This window comes from Nycticebus coucang, chromosome 24 (genome assembly GCF_027406575.1).
Source record: "Nycticebus coucang isolate mNycCou1 chromosome 24, mNycCou1.pri, whole genome shotgun sequence".
Taxonomy (NCBI): Eukaryota; Metazoa; Chordata; class Mammalia; order Primates; family Lorisidae; genus Nycticebus; species Nycticebus coucang.
Window position 1 is genome coordinate 22,693,936 of NC_069803.1, and position 16,858 is coordinate 22,710,793.

Sequence of the window (16,858 nt, forward strand, 5' to 3'; positions counted from 1 at the left end):
ATAGGGTCTGCCGTGGGATTCTAAGCCACCTGGGAGTAGACAAGTGGGGCTCACTGCTGACTGCCCCACCTGCAATAGGGTGAGGGGTAGTTGTAGGAAACCCAAGGGACCGTGGACTTGACCTGCAAGCAGTGGCAGGAAGAGGGACTCAGGCCCTGGCATAGAGTCTGTGACACCCTTTCCTCCCTGTGCAGAGGTGGACGAGTGCTCTCGGCCTAACCGTGGGGGCTGTGAGCAGCGGTGCCTCAACACCCTGGGAAGCTACAAGTGCAGCTGTGACCCTGGGTACGAGCTGGCCCCAGACAAGCGCCGCTGCGAGGGTGAGTGCCCAGACTGCCTCCGACCCCGTTCCCTCCCCAGCCCTCCAGGTACAATTTGTCATGCCCCAGGACAGATCCCTTCCTCAGAAAGCTGGAAGGATACCCTGGTACTCCTCATAACTCAAGGATGAGAAATGCATTTTACATCCACCCCCTGAAAGTACACTGTGACCAGGTGTGATGCACTCTGGCCTTGAGTTCTGTTTCTTTTCATCCTTATTCATGGTTTATAAATGCTGATCTTGACCTGCTAATTGACGTCACCACTCACTAAAGACTTTTGATCCACAATTTGGAAACCGCTGTTCTTAGACAGGCCCTGAGTTTCAGCCTCTGTGTGCATGCTGTGGAGATGCTGGTGACAACACCCCCAGGCTAGTGGCTCCAGTTTGCTGTGTCCATCTTACTGTACCCCTGAGCTTTACCTGTTCCCATGTGTGCTAGGACTGTCCTATAGGCTCACCTCTGAAGACTGCAGCTCAACCTGCCTCCTTCCTGTCTGTCCCATGGGGAAAAGACACAGGCTGCTGGGCTGTGGGAGTCCATAGACCCCTATCCCCTGCTTATTGCACCCCGCTGTAGCTCCAGCCCTGCCCCAGCAGGGACCCCACCACCACCCTTCAGATGATGCCACTTCTCTTGTCCCCCCAGCTGCCTGTGGCGGATTCCTCACCAAGCTCAACGGCTCCATCACCAGCCCCGGCTGGCCCAAGGAGTACCCCCCCAACAAAAACTGCATCTGGCAGCTGGTGGCCCCCACCCAGTACCGCATCTCCCTGCAGTTTGACTTCTTTGAGACTGAGGGCAACGATGTAAGTGCCACCAGGGACTGAGGAGGGGTGGGAAAATGTGAGGCACGGGTACGCGGCCTGGGTGCTTCCTACCCTCCGAGAGAGGTCCAGGCAGCAATGCTCTGTGGATGTCAAAGAGGAGAGACTGCTCCCAATTCAGGGAAGCACGGCGGGCTTGGGCAGGGCTGTGGAGGCCAGGGGCCTTATGGCAAGTGGGATGAAGGCCTGGGCAATGAGGGATAGTGTGGGGCAGGCTTGGGCATGCATAGGGACCACAGGAGGCTCTGATGTGGGGAGCAGAGGCTGAAAGATGTGCACAGCAGAGAGCTCCCTGGGTGGCATTGGGGGGGTGCTTCCTGCAGGAGGCAGTCCCAGAGCTGGGCTCTCTGCAGGTGTGCAAGTACGACTTCGTGGAGGTGCGTAGTGGACTCACTGCTGACTCCAAGCTGCATGGCAAGTTCTGTGGCTCTGAGAAGCCCGAAGTTATCACCTCCCAGTACAACAACATGCGCGTGGAGTTCAAATCTGACAACACCGTGTCCAAAAAGGGCTTCAAGGCCCACTTCTTCTCAGGTAATCCCAGACTCCCCAGCTCCTAGCCCTGCCTCCCCTCAGAGGACAGGACTCCCCTCTGCCCGCTCCTGCACCTGGTACTCTCCAGCCCTCCATGGTGCCTGGCATCCAGAGTCTGCCCCCTGCCTCCCTGATGGCTCCCTCTTGCAGGCCAGCCCCTCTAGCATCTGACTCCCTTTATTCTTGAGCCCTCAGAGGTTATTCTTGAGCCCTCAGGGATATAATGGCCTGGGCCTGAGGATGGGCAGACATAAGCACACAGATGTGAAGGAGAGGGAGGTCCAGGTGTGAGGGTCCACACCAGCCAAGGTTGTAGAGAGGGAAGGTCCTGAGTACAGGGAACTCAGTTTGGCTGAGAACCTGAAGTGGATGGAGAGGAGGGTGTTTGCCTTGGACCATATGGGGCAGATTCTCTGGCAGTAGCTTGACTTCTCATAAGATCCTGCACAAGCCACACAGGCTCATGGCGGGGCCTCCAGAAACATGAGCCACCCCCCTCCTTCTATATCAAAACCTCTGGATGCCCCCTTGGCCAGAGGCATGGGTCTCAGACCTTGTTAGTATACATGAATTGAGAACTACTCCATGCAAGGCTTGGGCTCCAGTCCCTTGGCCTCATCTGACCCTTGGATGGCTTCATCTTCGGGTGGACTAAGTGGCAGCAAATAGTCCCCTGCCCAGCCTCTCTGAGCCCAGGAGACCCCTCCCCTGCATCATGATCCCTTTAGTCCTTCACCCTGGGATGAGGCCATAGGTGTCTAGTGGTCCTCCAGAGGCAGCAGGAGCTCTGTGGAATGGAGTGTAGGGGAGAGCCAGGGATCAGCGGGCTGGCCAGAGAAAGTGGTGTCATGGAGGAGCAGCCCAGGGCTCCTCACCCCATCATGCCTGGCAGGCCAGACCGGGGTGGGCAGGAAGGCAGGATGCCCATGGCCAAGTCCACGCTGCCTTCCTTTTCCCCTCCTTCGCCCAGGCTCCTGCATCCTCAAGCCCCCCATGCGGCCACCCTGCACCCTGCCTGCCCCACCTGGATGCGTGCACCTGCCCCTGTGCACTGGTCCCCTGCTTGGCACTGCCAGACACCCTGCTCTGCTTAAAGTGCCTGCAGCCCCTGGCCACGGCTTGCTGAGACCCTCCCCTGCAACACCAATCCCTTTCTTCCCTGTGCCACCTGGGACGCCCAGGAGGTGCTCACCAAAGGGCTGAGGGAATATAACACCTGTTCAGGGGTGGGCTCTGCCCCCAGGGAAACCATTACCTGCTTACTTTCGTCTCTTCCTGCCCTTCTGTTGCTCCAGTCTTGGAGGAGGCAGGGGACTGGCACTCACAGCTGTCAGGCCTGGAGTTACTGCCTTCCACCCTCACCTTCTGCATAACACTGTGCCCACCCCACCCTCAGCCCTGCACAGACACACACACACATGCACACCACACATGTGCGCACACACATTGCTCCGCCTCATAAGAAACCTGCAGAGGACCCCTGCCAGTGGGCATCCTGGTTGAGCCCTCAGGGCCTGGGGCAGCTGACCCTGGCCCCCCCTAGGAGGGGGGCTGTTTGGACTTTTGGGACACCCATCGAAGAGACCCTAAGCCAAGAAGGAGAAGAAAGAGCCTGAAGACTTCCAGTCTGACCCCAGCCACCTTCCAGGGCGTTTGGGCACTGTAGGGTGAGTGCCATCTCCTTGCCTGGGCCCATGCCGTCTCCCCACCCTGCCCCTCTTGCAGCCTGCTCCCTGGCTCTGAGGGGAGGCTGCCCACACCTGTCCCCAGATGCTGAACCAGCCTTCCTTAGGATTCACCTCCACCTCCTCTCACTCATTCATTCAGCCATTCACTTAACCTGTTCATTCATTCATTTGGCAAGTGGTTATTTTACCCCTACTATGTGCCAGGCATGGGACAAGGAATTAGGGTACAAACATGAGGATGGAGTAGGGATCAGAACATATTATCAGGGAAGTCTTTGCTCAGTCTATGATCTGAGCCCCTGAAGCTCCTAGCTCAGCTGTCAGCCAGGACACACAAGACAGGTTGGTGGTGCCCATCACCCCAAATTCCTACAGGGCTGATGCCCTTGATCAGGCCCCCTCTGGTGGGGGGGACTTGGGAAGGACTTGGGACCTCAACCCGGGGGTCAGAGGGATCTGGCCGACTGGAGCCGGGGTTGGAGAAGCTGGGTCCTCTGGGAACCAGTGCACCAGCCCTTGGCTCCTTCTCCTGACGGACACTAGGCACAGGAGAATTTCAACAGACATCTTCTACTTCATGGTTCAGCTCTGGAATTCTGGGTGCCCACTGCAATCCATACACTGGCCCTGCATGCCTGGCTCTATGCTGGGCACACCATTTCCCAAATGACCACAGACAGACCTGAGAGTGTGTGGCTGTAGCATACACCTTGGTTGCTTCTGTGAGTCAGTGCCCACATGTATGTTACATGAGTGCGTGCGCAGGTCTGCCTTTATAAGCGTCTTTTATCTGTGTGTGCACAAGTTCCCGTGTGTGTCTGAGCCCCTCTCCGTGTTTGTATCTGTGCCTGTTCCCTCACGGGTATGGGAGGACACGGTGTGTCTCCGGTATGCACCTCCACACAGGCCTGGGGGGAAGGTGGTCACGTGCGTGTGCTTAGCTGTGTGTGTATCCACATTTGTATGTAAGTCTGTGCATGTGTGGGTGGCGCTTACCACATGCACACGTGTGTGTGGCTGGGTGAATGTCTGTGTTACATGTTTGGGTGACGGTCCAACCACACACAGGGTTGTGTCTGCAGGTGTGAGTGTGTGTGTGTGTGCGTGCCTGTGTCTGACACATTCTGCAGATGCAGCCGCCAGAGCGGAGCTTTCCCAGAGCCTGTTGCTCCCTATTTCTCCTTCCTGGATGCTGCGCCTGCCACATACCTGGCCCATACATCACTCTAGGCCTTCTCCCTGCTATAGATTCTGTCTCCATCCCTGTCGCTGTGCTTCCCCCACTGCTAATCCCGCCCTCCGTGCTCTGGCTGCACCCAGACATGGCCCTGCATGTGTGTCCCTCTGCCCCTCTCCCCTGCCCCACAGACTTGCCTTGGAGGCCCTGGGTCTGGTTTGACAGCTGTCTCTCCTTGGTCCCTGCCCTCCACCCCCACTCCTCGGGTCCGTTTTCTCCTTCTCTCTCTCGTTTCAGAAAAGAGGCCAGCTCTGCAGCCCCCTCGGGGACGCCCCCACCAGCTCAAATTCCGAGTGCAGAAAAGAAACCGGACCCCCCAGTGAGGCCTGCCAGGCCTCCCGGACCCTTTGTTACTCAGGAACCTCACCTTGGACGGAATGGGATGGGGGCTTTGGTGCCCCCCAGCCCCTGCCTCCACTCTGCCACCCCGGCCTGCCTCCCTCTGGCCGGACAGAACTGGTGCTCTCCATTCCCCCTGCCCCTCTGCACACGGACAGGGGGACCTTCCCTGTGCCCCCCCATTTGGATGGTGTCTGTGACATTTCCTATTGTGAAGTAAAAGAGGGACCCCTGTGTCCTGCTCCTTTCTCTTGCAGTCTGCTTGTCCGTGTGTCTGTTTTTCCACTTGTCCGTCTGTCCAGTAAGCAGGTAATGGTAGGGGGTTCCCAGGCTGGTCCAGTGCGGACCCCCAGCCCTCCTCCAGCCCACTGCTCCTTTCTCTCCTGCAGCTGGGCCCCGCTCAGCTGGTTCCACTTGACGCAGTGCCTGAGGACCCCTCAGTGCCTTGGCCGCCCACTCCCCGCCCGGCCTGGCCGGCTCTGGCTGGCTGCTGCTCTCTCCTGGTGGGGGGAAGCCCAGCCAGGCCTCTGATTCCCCTGGGACGACCAGACCTCACACAGACCTGGCCTGCCCTTGTTTGCTCCCCTACAGACAAGGATGAGTGCTCCAAGGATAACGGCGGCTGCCAGCAGGACTGCGTCAACACTTTCGGCAGCTACGAGTGCCAGTGCCGCAGTGGCTTCGTGCTCCACGACAACAAGCATGATTGCAAAGAAGGTGAGGAGTGTCCAGGCTGGAAGGGCCAGTGCTGGAAGGCCACGGAGCTCAGGGGCCTATGGGTCCCCTCGATTCACCTCCGGGTGGTGCACAGATTTCCCTGCCTCTCCCAAAATATCGGAGTCAAGAGCATTAGGAATACAGGCACTCATGTTTCCCGTCTCTTCTTCAGGTGATTAGTGCTTCTTTTTTTTTGAGACAGAGTCTCACTATGTCGCCCCAGTAGGGTGCTGTGGCCTCACAGCTCACAGCAACCTCAAACTCTTGGGCTCAAGTGATTCTCTTGCCTCAGCCTCCCGAGTAGCTGGGACCACAGGCGCCTGCCACACGCCTGGCCATTTTTTGGTTGCAGTTGTCATTGTTGTTTAGCAGGCACGGGCCAGGCTCAAACCTGCCACCTTCAGTGTATGTGGCTGGCACCCTACTCACCAAGCCAGGTTAGTGCTTTTTAAAACCCATGTCCAAGGCTTTCTCTTTGCAAGGACCTCCTCCTAGCACAGAGGCAAGAGAGTTTCAGAGCACAGGCTCTGAAGCCAGCTGGCCTGGCCCAGCCCTGCCACTTAGCCAGCTGTGCACCCTTGAGAAACGGCTTGTCCTGCCTGTGCCTCGCTTTGCTCCTGCATAAAATGTAGATAATACTAATACCTATCTCTCGGGGGCATTGAGGCACTGTGAAGTGGTCCAAGCAATGCCTGGCTTATAGACATGACTTGCACATCAGACTTCTGATCCCTGAGATCCCTAGAGCAAGGTCACTACCTTCCTGATCCTGAAGCCCTGCACATACTTAAAAATAGCTCTTATGCCACCACTGTTATCACCAACACCTCTTTGGACATGATACAGTACAGACCTGCTCCAGGTCAGTAATTTCATCGTGGCCCCTGCCTGCTAGACACATACAATCCCAGCTGCACAACACAGACTTGCCACTACTACCAAATGTCTGTGTGACTTTGGGTAAGTCACTTGACCTCTCTGAACTTTGCAATTTCCTCATCCAGGGAATGACTTAAAAAAAAAACCTTTTTAGGGCTCTGAACTCTGAGCACTTGGCACAGTGGTTGGCAAGTGACTCTTTTCACCACAATTAGGTGGACAAGCCAGATATGAACAGGTGAGCTGCTGACCGGAATAAACAAGAGATGAAGCACTCAACAGTGAGCCAGTGGACAGTGAGGGCCTCCAATCCAACAGGTGTCCTGAATCGAGAGGGGACCTTACTTAGGTGTTGTCTAAACTGCATTCTGTTAAGAGCAGCATCCACAAGATAGCCAGGAGGACAGAGGTTAAACTTCCTGGGAAGATAGCCTGTCCATCTGTCCATCTTCTGATCATTTTAGAAGCACTCTGAGTCCCTTCCTCAGGTGATAGGCTAACTACAGATCTGTCAGCATAGAGACCCAGTGCTCTGCAGGGTGGTGACGGACTCAAGAGAGGAGTCTCTCCTCTCCCTGGGGAATCACAGTCCATCTGGGGAGAGATGTGGATGACAGAGAGCATGGAAGACCAATGTGGAAAGTGGGAGGACAGTTGGCCACATGGAACCGCAGATGGTTAATGAAGACAACTCGTGTGGGGAGACGGGAATGTGACCTGCCTCCACCAGAGGGCTTTGCTGTCTGGGCCCATGGCTGTGTATTCATTCTGTGAACCTCTGACCCTGGCGTACCGGTGCACACCTGCCCCCTACCCCCATTCCTTTTTCCTCCCCAACTGCAGTGCTTGGCTCTGCCCACTTCCACTCAGAAGAACCCAAATGATTGCATGATCATGAATAACGATCATTGACACTTAAAATGTGAGTTGAGGAGGTCATACTTCAGGGGTAGAAGCCAGATTGCAGTGGATTGAGGAGATGTAAGTCGTGAGAACATGGTGACAGCAAGAGTTCTGGAAGGCGAGCTAAGAAGAAAAGGAGAGAGGATGGGCTGAAGCTGGAAGGGCACTGGAGGCGTCTTTCAGGATGCACCAAGGTCTATAGGCTACAGGGCTGGGAGAGAGCATGAGGGTGGATCAGCTGGGTGGTCTCTGCTTGTGGACCGTCCATCCCGACAGGGAGAGAGGACACCACCTTCTCTGAAGCTGTGGGGCAGGCGGAAGGTGGAGGCAGTGAGGGGAGTTTGCTGATGTCAGAACCAGAAGTTGAAGCCATTTGTTTGTCAGTATCTGAGGTCCCAGCTTTGTCAGGAGGTGGGAAAGAGAGGTCTGTAGCCAGGAGGGAGGAGCTGGGAGTTGACATGGAAACTGCAGGAGCGGGCTGAGGGTTTGCAGCAGTTGCTGAAGGTGAGAGATGGAGCTGGCAAGAGGGTGCCAAGCGGTCTGGGGGCCCAGGAGAGGCGGGGACCCATGGATAGGGTCGTCTAAGATGCTGCGAATAGAGGGGTGGGGTGCAAGGCCATGGAGGGTGCCAGGGAGCAGCTCGATCAGCTGAGTCAACTAAGGAGGAAATACTAGGACTGTGGTGTTTGCTCTGAAGTTGGATGACCATAGTTAGGAAAGCGAGGGCCCGAGCACCTGTGGGAGCAGGGGGTGACCTCAGAGAGGGTGATGTGCTGCGGCAGGGAGAAGCAGAGGCTGGTGACGTGGCCCAGGGCAAGGTCGTGAGGAAGGAAGTAAGAGGCAGTGGGGCCAAAGAGGTCAGGGAACAGAGAGGACAGGTGGACTGTCTGCGTGTTTGTTGATATCACCTTGCAAATTGGCAGGAGTGGGTGTGGGGAGAACTGAGTCAGGTGCCAAAGTCTCCTGTGGCTGGGGAGGCTGCTGGAGGTCAGCAGATGGCAGCTTCGAGGTGGGGCAAAGGGGGTGTAGTCCCACCACCACACAAGTCCAAGGGGATTACCCAGGGAGCTGCAATGGCCGCTTCCACGCATGCTGCCATGCAGGGCCTCACCTAGGGCTGCTGTAGGAACCAGGCGGCTAGCTCTCCCAGGTGCAGGTAATTGCATGGAAGCGCAATGATCTCTGCCCTCAGTCCAGGCTGTGAGTGGGGGCAGGAGAAGGAAGGAAGGGGGAGATGGGAGGCATCAGCATACAGGGTTCTTGCCAATCCTCTTCTGTCACTTGCTTTCCCTGCAGCTGGCTGTGACCACAAGGTGACAGCCACCAGTGGCACCCTCACCAGCCCCAACTGGCCTGACAAATATCCCAGCAAGAAGGAGTGTACCTGGGCCATCTCCAGCACCCCTGGGCACCGGGTCAAGCTGGTAAGATGCCCACTCCCCAACACATGTGGGCACCCCTTCCTCAGCACCATCTCCAAAGCTGTGCGTGAGCCAGAGGCACTGTCCCGGGCCATGTAGGCTACAGGCCAGGTGACCTGGCTGAGCCCACAGGTGCTATTCCTGTGAAAACAACCCCAAGTCTGGCCTGGACAGAGGCCCCTTTCCCAGTACATATTGGGGTGTCCCCACCATTGCCCCATTCCTGGGTCCTCCCTCACACCCATTTCCATGGGTGTCCCTGTCCCACCTGCCTTCCAGCCACATTCCTGATCTTGGCTCCTCCCGCCTGCCCTGCAGACCTTCGTGGAGATGGATATTGAGTCTCAGCCCGAGTGTGCCTATGACCACCTGGAGGTGTTCGATGGGCGTGATGCCAAGGCCCCAGTCCTTGGCCGCTACTGTGGGAGCAAGAAGCCAGAGCCCATCCTGGCCACAGGCAACCGCATGTTCCTGCGCTTCTACTCCGACAACTCTGTCCAGCGGAAGGGCTTCCAGGCCTCCCACTCCACAGGTGAGGCCCACCATGGGCCAGCGCGCTAGGCAGCTGTGTCCTCATGCTGTGATTTGTTGTGGAGGCATCCACTGAGCCTGGTCTCCGGGCCAGGCCCTGGTGTGGGGTCCTTAGTTACAAACACCTTATGAAGACTTGAAGACAGACTGTGCCTCGGGAGGGGGAGGGAGACCTTTTGAACCCCCAGTGCCACAGGCCACCTGCACCCCAGCCCCCAAATGCTCTCCTTCATTCATCTCCTAGATGTGCATGTGCGTGTGGCATACACAAGGCAGCGTTCTAAGTGCAGGTCGCCAAAATGAAGCAAGCAGCTGAAAGTCCCAGCCCTTCGGGGGCTTGTCCTGCACCTGTTTGTTTTTTTGGTCTTTTGTTTTGTTTTGTTTTGGTTCGATTTTTTGAGGCATAGTCTCACTCTGTCACCCTTGGTAGAATACCATGGTGTCACAGCTCATAGCAACTGCAAACTCTTGGGCTTAAGCAATCCTCTTGCCTCAGCATGCCGAGTAGCTGGGACTACAGGTGCCTGCCACAACACCTGGCCAATTTTTCTGTTTTTAGCAGGAATGGGGTCTTGCTCTTGCTCAGACTAGTCTTGAACTCCTGAGCTCAGGCAGTCCACTTACCTCGGCCTCCCAGAGTGCTAGGATTACAGGCGTGAGCCACTGCCCATTTGTTTACTCAACAGCCATGGACTGCGCTCTTACTCTTCAAGACAAAGGGGCACGTGACCATGAAGCAGGCATGAGCCCATCACCCCTGTCTACTCAGAGCTCACAGTCCAGAGCGAGATGAGTCAAACACAGGCCACTGCAGCTCAAGAGCAGGAAGGGAGGCACTTGGGCCAGCCAGGTGTGATCTGGCAGAATCATTCCCCATCCCCAGCACAGCCCAGGGTGTACACAGGTGACAGCAGGTCACTTGATTTGTGTGGAACCATGGGTGTGTGAGGACAACAGTGATGAGGGGGCGATATGGTTGCAGAAAAAGACTGGAGAAAGGTCAGGCCTGGGAGGCCTCAAGTGCCAGGCCAAGATGCCATGCAGGAGCTTTGTATTCTCCCTGTGGTCCTGAGCCACCAGTCAGGGCATCCCCAGAGCTAAGGGGTCCACAGCATCCCCTACCCCCTTCCACCCAGTCCCTGACACAGCCCCATCCAGCCCTCTTCTGCCCACTCCGGGAAGACTGAACCTGAGCACCAGGTACACAGAGAGAGGCCGTAGGGCACGGGCTGGGGGCAGGGCTTTCTACCCAGAGGCCTGGAACTCATCTGACCCTCAGACCTGCTATGTTTGGCCCATACTATGTTTTTTAAAAACTTGAGCCAACATTTAAAAATCAGGAGTTTTCACATAAAAACCCAGATGTACAGCTTCTCTCTTGAAAATGGAAGCTCTGGCAATGCTGGGCCTACATTCTTCCATGACAGCCATCAGCTGGAGCAAATCGGCAGTGTCCCCTTTAGACAGAATGTACAGTCCCAGGCACCGCTGCTCCAAGCTGCCTCTCGCTCAGGCTGTCTCACTTTGCGCGCCCCCAGGGTCCCCTGACCTCCACAGGCATCTGTCCAGAGATGGAACGGTAGAGCACTTGTTCTGGACCAGGACCCAGCCCTCCTGTTGCTCACCTTGCAACCTTATCCATGGCCCCTGTCCCACTGCATGGTGGGTGATCAGGGGGTGGTGGCCAATCTTGTTGTCCCCTGCAGAGTGCGGGGGCCAGGTGCGGGCAGATGTGAAGACCAAGGATCTTTACTCCCACGCCCAGTTTGGTGACAACAACTACCCTGGGGGGCTGGACTGTGAGTGGGTCATCATGGCCGAGGAAGGCTATGGCGTGGAGCTCGTGTTCCAGACCTTCGAGGTGGAAGAGGAGACAGACTGCGGCTACGACTATATGGAACTCTTCGACGGCTATGACAGCACAGCCCCTAGGCTGGGGCGCTACTGTGGCTCGGGGGTGAGCCCCTACCCCTTGTCCCCAAGCCCCACACTGCCCTATCCTCACCCTAATTCTGAGCCAAGAGGCTGAGTGCAAGGGTGAGTATAGAACAGGACTGACCCTCTGCAGGAGCCCCTTGGACAGTCTGGTTGGGGGTGCTGTTCAGAGAAGTCACACTGTCCTGGTCTACCCCACCCAGGAATCCTGGTCCTTTCTGGGCAACCCACAGATTCCTTCAGCCTCTGGGACAGTCTCTTCCCTGAGCCAGGCCTGCTCAGAACCAGGTGGTGGGGCCTGCAGGAGAAGGATGATGCTCCCCTGCCCCCTCCCCTTGCCACTAGCCCAAGGCAGCTCACCAGGGCAGGGGGCAGAGCCAAGGACAGGGGCCTGAGCTAAGCAGCTGTCACCAGTTCTTCTGGCTGAGCCATAAAAACACCCTTGCGTCTTCCTCTGCCACTTTCTCCTCCTGGTGAGAAGCCAGCTTGTCCCAAAGCCATGGCTGCTACTGTCCAAGCAACCCCTGCACATTGCTTCTTGGTCCATAAAATGGCACTTTCCTTTGTTTTCAGCAGTTTGACTATGATGTACCTAGGTGTGATTTTTTTTTTTTTTTTTTTTTTTTGGCAGTATTTGGCCAAGGCTGGGTTTGAACCTGCTACCTCCAGCATATGGGGCCAGCGCTCTACCCCTTTGAGCCACAGGCACCGCCTGTTGGTTCATAAAATGGCACTTTCGGGGGCAGCGGGCAAGCCTGCTTGACGGGCCCTTAACTAAGGCCACAGGCTGACCAACGGATCTTGTGTCTTCTTTTTTACCCCCCCCCCTTTTTTTCTTTTTGAATCCTTTTGCCTTCAGAGAGAGCCGTCTTCCCTCCTCTTCTCACACATTCTCACTCTGACACACTGTTCTACCATCTCCTCCCTGGCCCCCAGCCTCTCCCACGCTCATGCTCCAGGCAGCCTGGGTGCCCTAGGGAAGGGTAAACCTCTGGGGAGCTGCAGCAGCTGCTGGATCCAGCAGTGGCCTCCCATCCCCTCAGGAACAGAATGCCAGCTTCGTGTGGCCAGCAAGGGCTGGGATAAGGTGGAGCAGGGAGTGGCTCAGCTGCCCAGGCATCCACCAGCTACCAAGCTAGTGCCCCCTCCCCGCTTTGCCTTTCTTTCTGGGTCTAGCACCAAATCGGGTGTCCCCAGGTGTTTTCTTCCAGAGACTCCCCCAGGCTGGAGCCAACGGGAGGGGACCTAGGGAAGGAACGCAGTCAGGGCTTCCTGGCCTAGCCACTGGAAATGTCCCCAAGGTTCTCAGAAATGATTGCTTCTATGCCTAGAGGGCCAGGGCATCAGCACAGATGCTCAGTGAGCTGATCATACTCAGCATGAGCAGGCCTGGGGGAGCTACCAAGAGGCATCACCTTGGCCAGGACCAGGGGGTGGGGGCTGTGGAGTCCAGATCCATGGGAGACCACCTCTCCCTGCAGTGTCTGCCACACCCCAGCAGAGATGCGGCTGTGCCATTTTCTCTAACAGCTGGGACCCCAAGAAGACATACCACCCACAGAACCTTCCCTTTGCAAAGCACTTCCACATTTGTCCTTTCCTTTGTCTCCGGCCGCCTTCCTGGGCCTGGAGTGCAAACAGCCTTTGCTCCTGTTTGCAGTTGAAGGAAGTGAGGCCCAGAGAGGAGAGGTGACTTGCCCAGGACTACACACTAACTAGCACTTAGTAGTGGAGCTGGGTTTAGAAAGGAAGGCTGACTGTGAACTTCAGACAAGCTCCTCTATCCCATACTTTCTGCCCTCCCTCAGAAGCCACATTAACTACTAGCGAGAAACTCTCGGCTTCAAGGGGCTGGGGGAGTGTGGTGGCAGCCAGGGAGTCCCTGGCCTTCCTTAGGGATAGGCACCTTGGGGAGGGAAGAGAGGAGCCCCAGCCTCATGCCCATCTCTTTCCTCTGTTAGCCTCCTGAAGAGGTGTACTCGGCGGGAGATTCTGTCCTGGTGAAGTTCCACTCAGATGACACCATCACCAAAAAAGGCTTCCACCTGCGCTATACCAGCACCAAGTTCCAGGACACACTCCACAGCAGGAAGTGACCACTGCCTCTGCACAGGGGGTGGGAAGGGAGCCCTGCTTCCCTTGGTCACCTAGACCGGACAGTGGGGGGGTGAGCGGAAGGTGACACACCGTCCCTCTCACCAGGTATCAGGGCCCATGGGCCAGGTGACACTGTGCCCAGGAGGTAAAGGAATTGGACTCCTTCATACCAGGGTAAGAGGCCAGGGCCGGGGAGCCGGAGCTATCACTGAGACACTTGAAGTGACCATTCCTCTCTGGGAGCCCTGCCTAGTGGCAGGAGGGACTGCCAGTGGCCCCCCGTGGCCTCTCAGACATCTCTGCACACTGTATTGTGTATAGCCAGTGGTGTAATCTTCATTGTAATGGGCGTTTCCCACCCCTGCTCCAGCCTCAATTTGGTTTTATTCTAAGCCCTCACTTCCCCACCATTTCCTGGGGCACTGAGGGTCTGTGCATGTCCCCCCAGGTTGCTCGGTGGGGGGCTGATAGGGAGGGGGTGGAGAAAAAAGACAGGGCTTCTCTCAGGCCCAGTGGTTGGTCAGCCACACGGGGCACCCCAGCCAATAAACCGAAAGTGTTACAGCCAGTACCCTGTGCCAGATGCTGTCCAGGATGCGGGGGCGGTGTTGTCTCATTCCAGATGTGCGGGCTCCCTGTGTGTCTGAGGCTGGCACATGGCGAGGGCACCTAGGTCCCCTGGCTGCCCTTCTCTCCCACGACTCCAGACCCCCTGAGGGTGTGATTTCACCCTTGGGCACACACATACTCACAGCTGCCCATCATGTTCTAAGCACACACTGTCTGTGGCCCTCCCACACAGGAGGAGGGGTAGAAAAATCTGTGAAGAGGCTTTTGGGTGGGGGGGGAAGGAGGCATGTGAAAGGGGTTCACGGTGTGTCTGTCCACCTGGGTTTTCTGTCTGCATCTGGGGAAGGAAGGTGGTCTGCAAGGGTATATAGCTAGGGCAGTGCACAGGGTCCATAAAAGCCGCATCAGCTAGGCCAGGTCCCGTAGTTGGCCCCCTGCCTGCCAGGTCAGATGCCAAGTGCCACCCCTGTGGGTCCTCTCCTCCTGGAGACAAGAGCCAAAGCTCAGCAGCCACTGAGCAAACATTCCAGCTCTGGCTCCTCTCCCCAGGCGACCCAAGGCTGTGTCTTGTCCCCTCCTCCTTCCTGCCATTGCCCACTCATTCCCCAGCCAGCAGTGAGGCCCAGAACTCTGCCTCTCAAAGGCCAGGAGGAGAGAAACTCCCCTGCCCTTTCTCTACATGGACCTCACCAGGAAGGAAAGCCGAGAAGGGACCCCAGCTCTTATGTCAGGGCTGGCCACTCCCAGATACTGGAGAGAGCTGGGCAGCCTGCTCCTTACCCTGGGGTTCCCCGAGAGCCCTCAGTAGATTACACATCTGGCTCCTCCCAGCTGCAGCTGATGCTGTACCACACTGTCTGGCTCTTAGGGGCCCACTCCCAGGGAATAGTGGGGCATGGCGGACCCCATCTGGCCCCTTAAGTAAAAAGCAGCAGTGGAAACCAGACAGGCTGCTCATGTTTGATGTGTATGCCAGCCCCTCTTCTTCCAGGAAGCCTGCTATCCTGGCCAGGCTGCAGCCCTCTTTGGGTCTGACCCCAGGTACGAGAGCAGGAGATGCCCAGAGGAGTTACTGCAGACTGTGCCAGTGAAGTCACAGGCTGTGATGGGCTGGCCACCCCTCCTTGCTACTTACCCCTCAGCCCTTCAGGTTCTTCTAAAGCTCAAAGGACCACAATTCCAGCTCACAAGCCATATGCCCAAAGCAGCCAGCACTATATAACCCCACCAAGACGGAGGGACTCCAGCCCACAGAGATACACCTGGTCCCCTACCCCTAACAGAGTCCTCATGAACAGCAACCCATGGCCACAGGAAGACCCTGGATCAACTGTGCCGCCATCCAGACACATGTCCCAAGACCCCATCACCCACATAGGTGCAAACCCTGCTGACACCCCAAGGACCCATGCTGGTGAGTCCACCCAGCTTTCCCAGGACATGTCTCAGAGGCAGGTAGAGCCCTTGAGGTCCAGGCTGGGTCCAGCCAGGGAAGCTCTGTGCCAATAGCAGTAAAAAGCACAGAGTGTCTTGGAGACCCACAAAGCAATGCGGAAGCTTTTTTACCAGGGTGAGAGCCATCTGGACCACCCTGTGGAGTGGATGCAAATCTCCAAGACTGCTGAGCAGGTCTTCATAGCAGTGTGGGGTTCCCTGTTCTTTTCAGACAAGAAGCAGGGGCACAGGCCTACATGCCTACCCTACAGGTGCTTGCAATCAAGCAGTAGGCAGCCCAAAGCAGGGTTGATGGCCAGGACAGAGGGAAAGAGGAAGGCAGGGAAGAAGAGGAACATTTCAAGGACAAGAGCCAGAGAGGACCTGAGGAAGCCATGGTGGTCGGTGAGGGGCAGGGGTCTCTCTTCCTGGGGCAGTGGGGGCCGCACAGGGGCTGGCTGAGGCCACTGAGATGTATTTGAGAGCTGCTGTGCCCTCTGGGCCCACTGGATTCTAGACAGGGCCAACTCCGGTGCAGCTGCCCATCTGCTCAGGTGATCCCATGGCAGCAAAAGGCACACCTGCTCCTCCAAATGTGCCCAAGCCCAGGGCCCCCTGGGTCTTGACCAACTGACGAGCATTGAGAGAGCCAGGATGGAGCTGCCCAGGTCCAGATAACATACCTGAAGCTTCAGACTTCTGTCTGGGAGCATCTATGGAGGCCTTGGACATGAGGACAGCACAAGCCCTGGTAGTCAGGAGACCTGTCTCTGCCATACTTGGCTCTGTGATGGTGGCCAGCCGCTGCCTCCCCCAAACCTATCACCTGACCCTAGGACCCTTCCTGCCATGGCTAGAGGCAGGCTCAAAAATCCAGCATCTGGTCTCCGAAGCAGTCAGAGGACAGGGGCCAAGATACAGAAGTAACTGGGGCCCACAGCAAAAGTACAGGGCTTCCAGGGCCACCCGCTGGCTCAGCTGTAAAATCAGCGATGTTGGGTGGGCTCTTCCCTGCCCCTCCCCCAGCACACGGGCTTCTCAGTAGTATAAATGTCACAAGCCTGAGGGCTGACAAAGCCCATTTTGAACACTACCTCTACTGTGTGGTGGTGGCTGTATGGCACTTAGTGAGTCAGCCTCTCTGAACCTTGCTGTCTACATCTATACACCTGGGGTGATAATACCACCTTACAGAGTTATGGAGAAGGAATGAGGTAACCTTTAAAGAGAGCCTGTCCCTCTGCCTGCCAAGTAGACAGTTCTTCATAAATGGGCTGGCTTCCGTCTCCTCTCCCAGACAACAGTCTGGTTCCTGGGCTACTCCATTCCTGTGCCAAAAGGAAAGTTCTGGGTACATTAGTTTCCAGTCAGGCATTAGAAGCTTGGTGCAGAACTCTGCCTGCCAGAGGGGCAATGCTTACCC

At 56.7% G+C, this 16,858-nt stretch overlaps 1 protein-coding gene across 5 annotated transcripts in view; it reads left to right on the forward strand.

The window, feature by feature from the left end:
* The window catches only part of BMP1 (bone morphogenetic protein 1), a 40,291-nt gene extending 26,292 nt beyond the window's left edge, over positions 1-13,999 (forward strand). For 3 of the 5 annotated variants that reach the window (XM_053578330.1, XM_053578331.1, XM_053578332.1), the window contains 8 exons: positions 195-320; positions 972-1,132; positions 1,504-1,684; positions 5,540-5,665; positions 8,744-8,871; positions 9,187-9,400; positions 11,106-11,356; positions 13,296-13,999. In XM_053578330.1, coding sequence (XP_053434305.1) covers positions 195-320; positions 972-1,132; positions 1,504-1,684; positions 5,540-5,665; positions 8,744-8,871; positions 9,187-9,400; positions 11,106-11,356; positions 13,296-13,430 — 1,322 coding nt within the window. In that variant the 3' untranslated portion in view covers positions 13,431-13,999. Of the gene's footprint in view, positions 1-194; positions 321-971; positions 1,133-1,503; positions 1,685-4,846; positions 5,205-5,539; positions 7,467-8,743; positions 8,872-9,186; positions 9,401-11,105; positions 11,357-13,295 lie in introns of those variants that run through there. The other 2 variants (XR_008377336.1, XM_053578333.1) reach the window with 2 other exon arrangements.
* The last annotated feature ends 2,859 nt before the right edge of the window (positions 14,000-16,858 follow it).